Source organism: Ilyonectria robusta, assembly GCF_021365365.1.
Source record: "Ilyonectria robusta strain PMI_751 chromosome Unknown BGZ61scaffold_51, whole genome shotgun sequence".
Lineage (NCBI taxonomy): Eukaryota > Fungi > Ascomycota > Sordariomycetes > Hypocreales > Nectriaceae > Ilyonectria > Ilyonectria robusta.
In genome coordinates this window covers 1,677-15,741 of record NW_025764485.1, presented here as the reverse complement: position 1 = coordinate 15,741, position 14,065 = coordinate 1,677, and the positions used below count along the sequence as shown (strand labels likewise).

Genomic DNA, 14,065 nt, shown 5'->3' with positions numbered 1-14,065 from the left:
CTCGGATTTCTGGCCTACCCACCCACAGTGGTTTCCGATGTAACGTCTGTCCTGAGAGTTCTGGATCCTCATACTTTACAGTATCATCGAAAAAGATCAGAGAGCACATGCCTATCCATAACATGGGTATCACACCAATGAGGGCGTTGCAATTGGAAAAATTTCAGGCGTGTTATATCCAGACGTTCTCATCTGCTAAGGGTAGGATTCAGTACTTTGAAGTCGAGCCTGTAAAGTATTAAGGCGTATTTACTGGGTGAGTTGGATTTTCTGTAATAGTCCGGCCCTTGATTGAGTGGCGAGGCGAGATAAAATTAGACCACGTATTCATTTCAGGGAGAGTCTCGGCATCACTAAGCTTAATTGGTCCATCGATTCAGTGATACCCATCAGACTGTGACGATCCTGTATCTGCCACATGTGCGTCTTTCTCTATGACCCTGACCATCGGGTTATCGTCTGCCAGCCGTGCGGGACATGTCTGGTCCCCAAGGCGGCAAGTTGGAGGAGCCACCTGCGGGCCGAGCCGCACCGAATGAGGGGCGACGAGCTAAGGACGACCATTGAGCTCTTGTTGAGTTACGACCTGCGCCCAGTAGACGAGCTCCGGCAGTGGAGGCCAGATAGGACGAGACCCTGCCGGCCGATCGAGGGTCTCGCCGTCTTTACCGGCTACTGCTGCACGCGCGATGGCTGCAACTACTGCACACGGAGGCTCGCCAAGATGCACCAGCACATGCCAGCACATGGTATGAAGGCCTCGCAGCACAGGGAGGCCGTCCCCCTCTGGCGAGGCTGCAGGCTCCAGACGTATTTCACGGCAAAAGGGCGCATCGATTACTTCATCGTCGAGGATCCGTCGTCATCGTCAGCGTCGAGAGGGGAGGCGGCAGTGCTTGGATTACTCACGCCGCTGTTGTCACAGGAGGAGGGGAATCTGTTTAATAGGTTAAAGGCAGATATTGACCAGGCATCACGCGACCTGGATGAGAAGGCCGGGGTCGTGCAGGACGCCGAGGAGTCACGAGCAGACCGAGTCCCGTGGCTCGTCCATACCGGGTTCCCTACCCACATGCGGGAGCTCCGGGATGCCGAGATCCAGTCGTCGTACTCGCTGCCTCCGAAGAAGCTCCTGGACGGGGACGGTGGCGGTGAAGGGGAGGACGACTCGGACCTCATTCGCATCCTTATCGCGGCTGAGGCCACCTTCAGGGACGCGTATAGACTCTGCAGCAACAAGTCACTCGATAGGAAGATGACACAGCAGCGGGCCAAGAGGTTGAACGAGTTTCGTGATGCCGGCGGCTCGAGCAACGGCAAGCCCGGCGGGTTCCGCAGTTTTAAGAACGAATCCTCGCTGACCTCGTACTTCCGGAGGATGAAGCAACTTCTCGTTTACTATTACCGGGTCGTGTTCTACGAGGACGGCCACTTCACGAGGGAGAATGAGGACCAAGTGTTGCCGCGGGACGTCATCGAACCAACACCTCAGCAGGAGCGGGCTATGCAAGGCATCATCGACGCCCTGCGAGAGCAAGACGAGAGGGCGAAGGAAAAGCCAGCCAACAGAGAGGAAGGGGAAGACGACGACGAGCGCGACGCTGAGCTGAAGCATGCCGTTCGCAACTTCTACGTAGCCCTGATCTGCCAGACGGTCGGGAGCAGGCCGTTCCGGTCCACCGTACTAAGCTTCTGCGCCATGCTCAGCCGGAAGAAGGTCTTGAAACGGCAGGAGGCGAAGGATGGTGAACGGCTCAAGCAGGGCGTCTGGCACGAGCCAGGGAACTTCAATAGCAACTTATCCGCACTCACCTGGACTGCTCAGCTCATCCTGTTCGACTTCGTGTGCTTCCACAAGCAGGACGACGAGGACGGGATACCAGAACTGCTGGAGAAGATGTGCAAAAGGTACTTCCAGCAGATGGCAGAGACGCCATTCGGTCATATCCTGCAGTGGCGGCTCTACCTTTTCGCTGCCTCTAGAACCGCTTTCACTAAGAATCAGGCTCGCTGGTCTCTCGACGGCCAGACGATCGACTACAAGGGAACCAAGCTGCACATGGAACAGGTGTCACAGCTGGTCGTGTCGGAGTTTCGCCAGGCGCATTCGCTTCTGTATGGTGAGCTGTTATTCGGTGCGAATGATATTACACCAATCGAAGCGTGGAGACTACATGATGACCTCGACCTCGACGACTACGGCGGCTCGTGGCTGACGGACGAAAGGAACGCCGAGATCCTGAGTGGTACGCAGCATGCTCTACTCCGCCACATCGAGGAGAGGGCTGAGCTGCGAGGGGTCTACGTGCGGACCGATCAAGGTGGCAGGCTGCGCCTATGTCCGAAAGCAATAGCCTGCTACGAGGCGCACGTGCAAGAGTTCTTGAAGCGGATGGTGACGCTCATCCATGTTCCACCGGCTCCTCCATTGCGGGCGCCGGAGCTGCTTTCCGTCACCTACACCAACACAGGTCGTCGTCGATGCATATTGATATGGGAGAAGATGGTCATGGTGTACGTGCGGTATCACAAGAGCCAGGAACAGGTTGGTGCCGAGACGGAGAACATCCGCTTCTTGCCCCGCGCCATCGGAGATCTGCTCTTGACATATGTGGCTCTGGTGCAGCCGCTGCGCCAGGTCTTCCTTCGCCAGAGCAAGCCCGGCGCCCTGCTGTCGCCGTACCTGTGGTCGAGCCTGGACGGCGAGGTCTGGAGGGACACGACGGTCTCATCCTGCCTTCGCAAGGCCTGCGCACGCGCCGAGGTGCCGCAGTTCCAGGTGGCGTGGTGGCGCCAGGCTGCTGCTTCCATCACTAAGGAGAAGTTCAGCGCCAAGGAGCGGGCCAACTTCGACCTGGAGGAGATTGCGGCCGCTGAGGAAGTTGAGGATGAGGCGGCCCTCGCGGACCTGGCCGGAATGAGCAACCACAGCTACCGCACGTTCAACCATGCCTATGCTGGCAGCACGACGCTGACAATAAGCACGCTGCTCCATCGTGCCTACCGGGCATCGCAGAGCTGGCGCACCCTGTTCCGGGTCGATCAACTTCTCCAGGGGAAGCGGCCACAGACGGTATCAGAGACGCAGGCGCAGGGGTTGCTCAATGCTTGCAAGAAGGCGCGGTTTCGCACAAGGCCTACGGCGAGGGAGGACGGCCTCGTCGCGGTGGCTCGCGGGCTGTATAACGACCCAGATCTGCAGCTACGTCGACCTGGTCAGCGTGATGGCATGCTGGCGACGTTGGGCCCACGGCCGGCCGAGCAGGTCATCGTCGTCCTTGCGACCGGGTCCGGTAAGACACTAATAGTGATGGTTGGTGCTGCGCTCGAGGGTGCTGCGACGACCATATTGATATTACCTACAGTGGCCCTTCGCGGTAATATGCTCGTTCGCCTCGGCAAGGTTGAGCTGAAATACTACGTGTGGTCGCCAGGCTCGTTCAAGTCGGCGCCGCTGGTCATCATGTCGGCCGAGGCCGCCTGCACGGAAAGTTTCCTGGAGTATGCCAACAGACTTGCGGACCGACAGCGGTTGGACCGGATCGTGATTGACGAGTGCCACCTGACTATCACGGCGAACGACTATCGGTGGTGCATGTCGCAGCTGGGCGGGTTCGTACGAAGGGTTCAGACGCAGACGGTCTGGCTGACGGCGACGCTCCCGCCAGACTACCAAGAGCTCTTTATCGAGCATAACAAGCTTGTTCGGCCGCGTATAGTCAGGGAGTCAACGAATCGTCCGAACATCCGGTACATCGTACGGCGTGAGCGAGGCTTGGGCACCTTATGTCAGAGGGCGGCTCGTCTTGTCCAAACTTGCTGGACCCGGAAGGACCTCTTCGAGAGCGAAAGGGATAAGATCATCTTGTACTGTCAGACGAAAGAGCTCGTGGCGGAGCTTGCCGACCTGCTGGGGTGCCCGTCGTACACGGCTGACTCTGGTACGGAGGAGGAGAAGGGGGCGGTCATCGAGCAGTGGCTCAGTGCTACGGACCCGCCTGCTGTTGTAGCCACATCTGCGCTGGGCCCCGGCTTCGACCATCCGCACGTACGGTGGGTCATCCATGTTGGCGCCCCGAGCCTGATGACGGATTTCTCACAGGAATCAGGCAGGGCCGGTCGGGATGGCAAAGTAGCAGAATCTATCGTCTTACTTAGTGCGACCTGGAGACCGCAGCTGGACCGGCAGCTGGGCGCAGACCAGGAGGCCATGCAGCTATACCTCACGCAGCAGCAGTGTTCGCGCGGCATTATGAGTCAATTCCTCGATGTGCGGTCGGACTGGAGGTGGTGCATGGAGGGCGATGAGCTTTGCGGCGTCTGTCCTAACCATCATACCGAACGGCGGCCATCCCATCTTGAGTTCCATATACCGCAGCCCCAGGCGGGAGAGGCAAGCGAGAGCGAAGTTGAGCAGAGCTCCATGGCCGGTGAGATGGTTTTCACCGGGCCCAGTGAGGTTCTTCGTCAGGCCCGAGTTTCCAATGAGGTACTGAGCCGATACGAGAGGGATCTTGAGACAATGATGGGCTGTTGTCTTTATTGTCGGGTGGAGCGGAGATCGTTTGAGCATGCAGCCACAGCGTGCGCGCGGCGCCATGATTGGATTCGGGCGAAGCAAAAGGCGCTTCGAGACTGCCAAAGTCAGGACAAGGAGTGGATGGACCGATATGCTGTCTGCTGGATGTGCTATCAGCCACAGGAGATTTGCCGGGCGGCGGACCCGGAATATGACGGAGATAGCACATGTCGGTTCCCGGATATGGTCATGCCGCTCTGTTTTGGGGCTTTCAGTCGTCCCGGCCGGACTAAGTGGTTTTCGAAGCACTTTAACCGAACATTCAAGACTTGTCAGGAGTATATGCTGTGGCTGGGGAAGACTACATCGCTAGGAGGGAGCAGGTGTGCACAGGCAAACTGTGTAGCAGCGCTTTTATTAGCCGAGCTTGGGTGAAATATGCCGTCAAAAATAGACAGTTGCTTCATTTGGGTTATTAAAAGCAGCCGTATAAAGCCATATATATACCGGCAACCGGTATAAACTCTTAGATTGGAGAGATAGAAAAGCTAGAGCGATTTTAATACAACTTGATTAAATAGCAGAAATCAGCTCAGAAAATGAGGGGTGGGTTGTCGTCGTGTCGCGTGTGACAGTGAAATTTCAAGCGTGGTTCCAAATGGACATTTCAGCGCACCAACGGTCAACCACAACAATAATAGTAGCAAAAATAGTATTGCGCAATAGATAAAACTGTACTTAATCCAACTCACCAATTCATTTTTGTTTGCAAATATTGGTGCGCACTTTATGCTCAATTAAAGTCGCAAATCGGCGTCAAAAGTGAGAATGGAGACCGTGCACCGCGATGATGTTTATGTAATCTCCTCGGCGCCCCTGTTGAATGCGAACCGACCCTTGGTCGAAATAGCCAATGCCATCCAGGCTTTAAGGCGACAGTATCCCGGTCAGAACTCATGAACCAATACGGTATGACAGGAGAGGCAAGCCGGTCGCGGCTTGCGCAAAGAGCCTTGAGGAACGAGGTTGGCTATGGCAGTTTCAAAGTCAGCTGAGATGTGTTGGATGGAGACGTAAACGTCAAGTGCAAGTATTGGCTTTGGATTGGGTGATGTTGGTCACATGTATCTCCGGGAGATGGGGTCCTTTCAAGGGTATGCTGGTGTAGGAAGAGAGGGGTCATGAAACACAATGCAAGATTGAAAATGTCGTGCAACGGAGACGCAACCTTGCGTCTGCAGAATCATGTATCCATCATGACCAAATGACCAGCTCACCTCTGTAAGGTAGGTGTGGGAAAGGACAGAACGCACCGAGTTGCGGGCGATTCCGGGGCGGGGGCTATTTTGGGAGGGAGTATCAAAGGGCAAAGTGGAAGATTCACAAGAAGATCTGCATGTCCAAGGATGGGCTATGTGAGCGAGGAGCATTTACGTACTTTAGGGGATATTGATGGTGGGCACTGGTAGATAGACAACAGATATCTCAGTCAATTTGTTGCTGTACGAAGTGACTATTTGTGACTACAATGGGGGGACTCTTTGAATGGATTCCTATTCAAATTCCTGATATTTCTTTGGGGGATGACGGTTGCGATGCGGCCGGGGCGAGTCTGACGAGAACGCTGTGATTGAATCGGATGCGGGTGGATCTGGACGATAGGTAGTGGCAACATCCGCCTCCGATACATCAAGTTCATCTTGTGAGGAAGCCGAAACCGCGAGGGATCTGATAGGCTCGTTGCTTTGAGAAGAGGGGATGGTGCTAGAAGAGGCCGGGGATAGGCGTCGTTTCTTCGTAGGGGTCTGGTTGCAGTCAGAGTTTGGTCGCTTGGCCGGTGGTGTACTCGGTTCGAGGAAAGCAGACGCGGGAGGAGTGGACGGGATAGGAGGAGATTGGTGAACTGTTGGTTTTGGTGGCGAGGAAAACATAGCTTTCGCATCCCCAAAGGCCATAGGGCCGGAGGACGGTTGTTTCGGTGGGGTAGAGAGAGATAGGGCTGCGGAGGCCGATTTGGACGTGGCCCTGTCGTATCTGGTACGACGATGAAAACGTAGTCTCGGTCAAAGCCGGGCGGGTGCGCCATGATGTTGTGGTCGAGCAGGCCGACAACTTTGCCCGTGCAAGTGAAAAGCGCGTTAGCCTGGAACTGGGTGCCCTGTCTCTCGACCATTTTCTTGCACAGGGTTACCCAAGGATTGGCATGGATGGGGAAGATGACAAAGACCTGGAATGGATGGAAGCCTTTGAAGGGAGTCTTGTCAGGGTTTCCAGGGGCAATGAACGTAGAAAGTTGAACGAAGCCACAGCACTTCAACTGGACGCTGTCGAGTCCTGGAATAGACTCCTTTCGTAGCAGTGTGCGGCCGGAACTGACAACAGGGCCGGTGAACGAGACAACGGGAGGGACAGCGGGGAAGTGGTCTACGGAGGCAAAGTTTCGGGGGACAATGCTTTGACTCGATCAGGGGGGAATGACAAGGTCAGTTGTATGCAGCATGCTTACGGCTGGTAGCCCTGATCACGGATGATGAGAGCCGGAATGGTGTATTGTGTGATGGCGCCAGTATCCGACTCTAGGCCATCTCGCTGTTCAACCTCCCAGGTCAAGGCGTATGGGTGAACACGACCGTTCATGAAGAACCATTGCTCGGTCCATTCTGATGCAACGACTGGTTGATTGTAGATGGAAAGGTTGAGGCTGAAGAAGATGCAGCTGGAGGGGTTGTCGGGGTCTGACCGAAGTTGCGCATACTCGGGAGTCAAAATCCAGGACGGGGCAGGTAGGAAGACCCTCGCCAATGCCTCTGCGTTGAGTCCCTTGATGCGATGCTGGTCCTGATAGGCAAACCTGGACGGGCAGTCTGGCTGGATGAAAACCATCATGGACATATCACTGCCCGCGTTTGTCTGGCTCTCAAGAGGTTTGTGAGGGTTCGAGGGGCCAGTGGGGAAGGGAGCGGGAGGAGACATGATACACTGGAGCAGTGGCTGCCAAAAACGAGCCAGGGATACCCGAGACGAACGCTGGAGGCAATAGGATGGTGTAGATGCTGCGGTAGGGAAGAGCAGAATAGGAAGTGAGCGAGGTGATGATGGCTTGGTCTCTATATGGATATGGATGCAGGGGTAGTTCTCGGGAGCTGTAGCGTCTGGGGTGCGGGGTTTGGTAGATCAGAGCCCAGACGACGGTCCGGGGAAGCTTCACGTTTCAAGTAGATGAAGAATGCGGGGTTTGGATGATGAGCAAGGCCGATCTGGCGCCAGAGACGTCATCGAAAGTGATGTATGTCCAATGTCAGAAGTGAGATGTGAGTGTAGCGAATGAAGTAGTGTCTTTTTCTGTGAAGCAGGTGAATGAAGGCGAAGTGCCGACATGGAATCAGCTGATATCGGGGTAGCAACGGTTTCAGCTTGAGTGTGTCACCGACTTGCAGGATGGGAGTTGCGGCGCGCGGCAAAGGGCAACATCGGCAGTTGAGCAAGAGTCTGGGTTGTAGGCATACAGGAAGGGTTGTAGGTGATTAAGGGGACTATTAGCGGACCGCTCGGATACTGCAGGAACCAATGCCGTATTAAGGAGCATAATCATCATCATCCAGAAGCGAAATCGTGCAACTAAAGAGAGTCCGACGTGGAAGCCTTGTGACCTACCGTCAGCCTGGGGTCATCGATGTCGAGAAGGCAGCAGTAAGATGAATAGTCCTGTGGCCAAGCCAAATGAAATAGTTGCTCGCGCGGGAGCCTGTTTACGGTCAGCAGGGAATGGAGTCGATGGGAATGATGCAAGTGTGTCGGAGAGAGGACAGGGAGATGACACGGTAGGGAGCGGCGTAGATGTGGTAGCGGCTGCGGAAGCGGAGCACACCGCACGACACGGGAGATTCGGACGTTTGTCAACATACGAGTCACCGGCAAGCGCAGCATCAAAGTTCCGGCCGATTCTATCCAAACAACCCGTGGTTGAAGAGACCGTATGGAGACAGCATGCGGAAGCAATTGCAAGGTCGTTACCCAAGAGACCTCTGCGAGGCGGTTTGCGGTCAAGCGGAGCACGGAAGTCTCATCATACGGTCAAAAGTGGAGGTTCCGCGCAACATCAGCCACCGAGTCAGCTTCAAAGGCCCTTTTTGCCCAGAGAACGGGGCGGACCGGAGGCCGCGGATTCTGATCCTCTCCTCTTTCATCGACACTTTTTGCCCATGGAGAGGCGGGATGGAGATGATGAGCGGCGTGGTATGGCGTCGGTTGGCGATCCCGCGCTTTTTCGTCGGAATGAGGCACCCACGGTCCGGCTTATCCAGCCCAAGCAACCAGTATCTGAAGACATTAGACGAAGCGAGCTAGCATCAGCAATTGCACGGGGTTTGCCCAAGAGACGTCGGCGAGGGGGTCGGCGGCCGCTGAAAGCAAGACCAGACACTAGCGGTGCCTCTAACACAGGAGGTTCGGCGCAAGATGGGGGTGTAGGGGTGGATGTGGACGCTGCCACGCCGGAGTCGGCGGATGTTGTGCTGGGAGGACAGGATCTGCTGCCAAGCCGAGATGAGCCTCCGAGGAAACAAATTCGAGCTGGAATCCGAAGGCAAAGGAGACGGGAATTGCAGGCCGAAGACTTGATGAGCGTGTTGCGCTTCTTGGAGGAGGACTTTGCCATGAAGGAGAGCTTGTCCAACGAGCAGACGTGGTGTACGCCAGTACCGTACGATAGAACGGTGTCGACCGTGCGAGATTTTTACCAGGCGTTCCACGATGTGAGCACCTTGCCGATACGGACCTGCATGCTGTGCTACCGTAAGCGCACGAAAAAAGAGTTGAGAGAGGTGACGTGGGACCGATGGATGTCGAGCCGCGTCGAAAAGGGGGACGGCTCGCCATTTCAATGTCGAAGTTGCTTTCCTGTGGGAGAACCTATCTTAGGCTGTGCGGAGTGTATGCGTTGCCTGAGGCGGGGTGGCCTGTCGCCAGCGGCCCAACTTCACGGCCGGCTTGGCTGTGAGCACATGTTTCCCGACGAGCTCAAGGGCCTCACACTGGTCGAGGAGAAGCTCATCGCGCTGAATTCGTGTTATGGATTGTCACGAGGTACAGCATTCCGGGTGGCCGGGGGCAGAGTCTGAGGTACCCGAGGCATGTCAAAGGCCATATCACGGTGTTCCCAAACAACGTGCAGGAGCTGGCCACGAAAGTGCTCCCCAATCCACTTTTGCAAGTCATGGACGAGATCCACGTCTCGTGGCAGGGCGCGGAGAAGCCGGGACCGAGCGATCTTTCAAGCCTCCTATCGGTGAGGCGGCGAGTCGTGGAGAGGGCCCTTGTCTGGCTGAAGAAGAACAATCCACGCTATGCCGAGATCGAGATTGACGCGGCAGAGATGGAGAGTTGGGGAGCCCCGCCGCATGGGGTGCCGGCGTGTGTGTACGATCGCATGGAGCGGAACGAGCCGTCGGCGTGGGAAAAGACACGAACGGCGCAAGTCGTGCCGCCCACGGAGCGCGCCATGGACGACGAGGGTTCGGTGGATATCGAGGAAATCCTCACCGCGCTCAATCAAGGAGAAAACTCGCCTAGATGCGAGACTGGAACAGCAGGGGAAAACAAGGCATACGAGTCTCCGGCTGAAAGGGACGCTGAGCCTGACCAGACGGTAAAACCGATCAACGAGGTCACCTCGTCTGGAATGTTCGCACTGGACGGACCGCCAGATGTAGCGGACGCCGAGAAATTGCGGTTCGCCTGCGACGCTGTCGGTGAAAATGATGACGACGGCCGTATGGGCCCGAGAACGTGGGTTAGATCGTCGGGAGACAGCCGGCGAGGGTATGCCGATGGCTCTGAGCCGTACATCCATGTTCGTCGCGGGGATGAATTTGCCGACTCGTTTGAAGCCCCGTTCTTCGTGAAGACGTTCCCCACGCTACTACCTTTCGGCTTTGGGGGCCCACGGCTGGCCGGAGAAGCCACCTTGGAGCCGGGAAGAGGTCCCGCCGATATCCCTGGAGCAGAGGCAGCGGCGCGAGACCTCGTATCGTCTCGAAACATGAGCCTTCGGACGTGGGCTGACATTGTGCTGCGACGTCATGGCGGCCGATTCGCGACGCACCACATTTTCGCATTTCTGGTGTTCAACATCGGCGTGCGGTCGAGGAATCGTCGTGTCAGCATGCTGAGCGTGACGAGGAAGAACTTCCGCAAGGTGGAGCGCATCGTACGGTCGCTGACTGCAGACAGATTAGCGGCAGCTAGGGCGGAGCTGGAGAGCTCGGGTAGGACCACCGATGAGGGTGTGAAAGAGCTTCTCAGGAGCCTTTCGCTGTATGGTTACCGCCAGCCTATGTCCAGGGAGCTCCGTCTCAGTATGCGGCATAAGATCCAGGCGCTCATCGTTCGCTATGGCGTGCCTGCCATATGGTTCACGATCAGCCCAAACGACATTACGAACCCAGTGAAGCTCCGACTGGCAGCGTACCGCACTCGCGATCCTGGGGCAGCCGAGGAGTTCTTGCGAAGCCTTGACATGTCATTCAAGCGTATGCGGCTGTCCATCTCGGACCCTATGAGCTCGGCCCTATTTTTCCACAGGGAGATGACGTTGTTCTTCGAGCATTACGTGAAAGTGGGAGAAGAGTCAGTTTTCGGGCGTATCATCCAGTACTATGGCGCTGTGGAAACCAACGAACGAGGGGCGCTTCACGTCCACGGGCTGCTCTGGTTGCATGGAAACGCGCACTTGAGTTCTATGCTTGCCGACATCCACGAGGAGGATCAGGCGGCGTATCGTGAGCGCATCGTCCAATACGTCGATAGTGTTTTCTGCGAGGTAATGTTCAATGCGTGCTGTTGGCCATCCAGAACTTCTGGTGGGCAAACGGGACTAGGCTGACATGCTAGCTAGGATCTTGACCAGGAAGGGTTCTGCGTCGTGCAAGCGGAGCGGTCGGTGACGTCCGATATTTCCTCCCTGCTGGACAACACCGAGCAGTTCTCGGCAGCGTTTGACGAGGAAGCCAACTTCTGCGCCGGCGCAACGCAGATTCATACCCACAGTCCGACCTGCGTCAAGTATTCCCTGGGCAAGAAGAGACGGAAGGGCGATCTCTGTCGGTTCAAGGCGCCATGGAGATTGGTCGACAAAACTGCATTCACGCCAGACGGCGTCCTGCAGATTCGCAGGACGCACCCCATGGTTAATCGGTGGAACAAGGCCATCGCCGTGGGGCTTCGCCACAACCACGACATCTCCTTCATAGCGACGCAGCGGAAAACCATGGCCCTCGTCTATTACGTCACGAACTACGCAACCAAAGTAGAGGACCCGACGTGGAAGCGCGTCGCCGCGGCCGCAGAACTGTTGCCTGTTGTCTCAGCAGGTGGCCAGCCGGCCGCTGGGGAGGATGCTGGAGGCGGCGCCGTCGGCGACGAAGACGGTACAAAAAACAAGACGCGACAGTTTCTGATGAGAGTGGCGAACCGTATATTCACGGAGCAGCCTCTATCGCAAGTCGAAGTCGTTGCCCATCTTCTAGGGTACCCGAGCGAGTTCACGAACAGCAGCGCCTGGGCGTACCTGAACGTATCCCTGCTCTACTGGCACGTCTTCCGACGGTGGCGACACCTCCGGCAAGAGAGCGGCACAGCGGTCGCGGACACTTCCGTGGACGAGTCGATCGTCGTGGAAGAAGCAGGCCAAAGAATCAGTTTCGCTGAGGCTTATCACCATCGTGGAGATGTCCTGCGAGGTCTGTGCCTGTATGATTATGTTTCGCTCGTCATGCTCCAACGCGTTGGCAAGGACGGAAGTTCCGGTGCTTGGGGAGAGGTGCCGTTCGAGAGCAATTGGGCGCCTGGGAAACACTGGGTGCAGGTGCTAAGATGGCCAGGAAAGCATGCCGTCGTCTGCCTTGACGGGTACTTGACCAAAGATTTTGAACAAGACGACGAAGAGGAGTCGTGCCATCGTAGGTATGTGTGTGGCGAACGACCTAACCGAAGGGGGTTGAAGGGACTAACTCTCGTGCTGAAGAGCAGCTGTGCAGCATCTTGCCCTGTTTGTGCCGTGGGAAACATTCTTGGGCGAAGTACGAGACGACATCAACGACATATGGGCGCGGGCACGGGCGGCGCTGTCTCCGAGAATCTCCTGCCTCGTCGGTAATGTACAACTGCTCCGGCGATGCGCCGAAGACGCAAAGCGGGACGCCAGGCAATGGGCAGCCTCAGCGGGCGACGCTGACTTCACGGCCGCACGTGCCGGCGAGGAAGGAGAAGGCGAGACTGGTGAAGAAGCCGCATCGGTGTACCAGTCTGACAGCATTGGTAACGCAACGCGTCTGATTGACGTCGTGAGAGGTGCAGCAGGCACGAACCAGGTCACGGCTGGGTCGCCGGAGCTCCTGGCAATGACGCAGCAGCTCTGTCGCTTTCAACAGTCAGCGTTGTGCTCGACGGCCGAGCTCCAGGCCACCGTGACGCCCGAAGGGGGGCCGAAACGGATTGACATGCCAGGACGGATATATTCCGGCGCCAGAGTGCCACCACAGGATCAGGTCAAAGCTATCAAGTCGCAGCAAATATGTGCTTCCAAGGAGAGGGTGCAAATGATCTAGGGCATACAAAACATGGCCTCAGCCCTTGGGACCGATCGCAGTGCAGCGGCGCGTGGCGTGCTCACCGGCTTTGGGGAAGAAGACATCCAGATGACGATGGCGGACTCCGAGGAGATGGCAGGCGACGCGGATCCAAGTGTGCAGGTCCACTTCGGCCCATCGACCTCTTTCCTTGAAGCTGGCAAGGATCTAGTAACACGACTGACGCTCAACAAAAGACAGGCGATCGCTTTCCTGATAATATGCCGCCAGCTGGACATGATTCATCGCGGGGACAACGGCGACGTAGATCAGCTCTGCCAATTCGTCGGCGGCGAGGGTGGAACTGGCAAGTCGCGCATCATCCAGGCACTCGTCGAGCTTTTCACCAAGAAGGGCGTCTCGAATCGTCTGCTGATCACGGCGACGTCGGGGACGGCCGCCGCTCGGATCAACGGCATCACGATCCACTCCGCCTGTGGGTTCACAAAAGACCAAGGCGCGGGCGCGAACACGGCCAAAGATCTCGACGGGGTGCGGCTGCCGAAACAGGCGGAGCGGTTCATCCACGGCCAGTCTCGAATGGACTGGCAGGAGAAAGATGTGCTTGTCATCGACGAGGTGAGCATGCTCGGAGCACGAACGCTGCACGCCGTGAACGAGCAGCTCTGCCGACTGCGCGGATCGCAGCAGGATTTCGGAGGGATCCCCATCGTCCTCTTCTGTGGAGACTTCCACCAATTCCGCCCGGTCCAAGACCGGTCGATCCTCCTCCCCAGCACGGCCGTCTCGTGGGACGTAGACAACTCGTTCAAGGCCGAGCAACGGCACCAGCACGACAAGGCGCACGCGCTGTGGAAGAAATTCACGACGGTCGTCATGCTGAACAAGCAAGTGCGCGCCGCCGGAGATGCGGACTTGCAGAGGCTGCTGAAGCGAATCCGACTGGGCGTGCAGGACC

General features: G+C 56.9%; 5 protein-coding genes across 5 annotated transcripts; 3 read left to right on the top strand and 2 right to left on the bottom strand.

The window, feature by feature from the left end:
• The first annotated feature begins 375 nt into the window (after positions 1-375).
• Positions 376-5,071, top strand: BGZ61DRAFT_570312 (uncharacterized protein). The gene is made up of 2 exons (XM_046256044.1): positions 376-3,160; positions 3,263-5,071. The coding sequence occupies exons 1-2, from the start codon at positions 419-421 to the stop codon at positions 4,952-4,954; spliced, it is 4,434 nt and encodes a 1,477-aa protein (XP_046094820.1). The 5' UTR covers positions 376-418; the 3' UTR covers positions 4,955-5,071.
• A 1,001-nt stretch (positions 5,072-6,072) lies between these two features.
• Positions 6,073-7,492, bottom strand: BGZ61DRAFT_540935 (uncharacterized protein; the record flags this gene model as incomplete). Its single annotated transcript, XM_046254974.1, has 3 exons — positions 6,073-6,324; positions 6,561-6,972; positions 7,026-7,492. 3 exons carry the CDS (start codon positions 7,490-7,492, stop codon positions 6,073-6,075), a joined length of 1,131 nt encoding a protein of 376 aa, XP_046094819.1.
• Positions 7,493-8,055: 563 nt separating this feature from the next.
• On the top strand, positions 8,056-9,902 carry BGZ61DRAFT_570292 (uncharacterized protein; the record flags this gene model as incomplete). Its single annotated transcript, XM_046256043.1, has 3 exons — positions 8,056-8,947; positions 9,041-9,313; positions 9,382-9,902. Coding segments are annotated over 3 exons (1,302 nt in total), but the record flags the coding sequence as incomplete, so codon positions are not given.
• Positions 9,903-10,003: 101 nt separating this feature from the next.
• Positions 10,004-10,571, bottom strand: BGZ61DRAFT_466670 (uncharacterized protein). The gene has a single exon (XM_046247694.1). The coding sequence runs from the start codon at positions 10,559-10,561 to the stop codon at positions 10,070-10,072; it is 492 nt and encodes a 163-aa protein (XP_046094817.1). The 5' UTR covers positions 10,562-10,571; the 3' UTR covers positions 10,004-10,069.
• Positions 10,572-11,552: 981 nt separating this feature from the next.
• Positions 11,553-12,906, top strand: BGZ61DRAFT_190033 (uncharacterized protein). The gene has a single exon (XM_046237790.1). The coding sequence runs from the start codon at positions 11,703-11,705 to the stop codon at positions 12,672-12,674; it is 972 nt and encodes a 323-aa protein (XP_046094816.1). The 5' UTR covers positions 11,553-11,702; the 3' UTR covers positions 12,675-12,906.
• Positions 12,907-14,065: the final 1,159 nt, after the last annotated feature.

Excerpts from the sequence above, each read along its gene's own strand:
- BGZ61DRAFT_570312 (XM_046256044.1), top strand. The coding sequence starts at position 419 with ATGTGCGTCTTTCTCTATGACCCTGACCATCGGGTTATCGTCTGCCAG. Across the intron at positions 3,161-3,262 it reads CGGCGAGGGAGGACGGCCTC|CAGGTCATCGTCGTCCTTGC; the intron begins GTCGCGGTGGCT and ends CGGCCGGCCGAG.
- BGZ61DRAFT_466670 (XM_046247694.1), bottom strand. The coding sequence starts at position 10,561 with ATGTTTCGAGACGATACGAGGTCTCGCGCCGCTGCCTCTGCTCCAGGG.
- BGZ61DRAFT_190033 (XM_046237790.1), top strand. The coding sequence starts at position 11,703 with ATGGTTAATCGGTGGAACAAGGCCATCGCCGTGGGGCTTCGCCACAAC.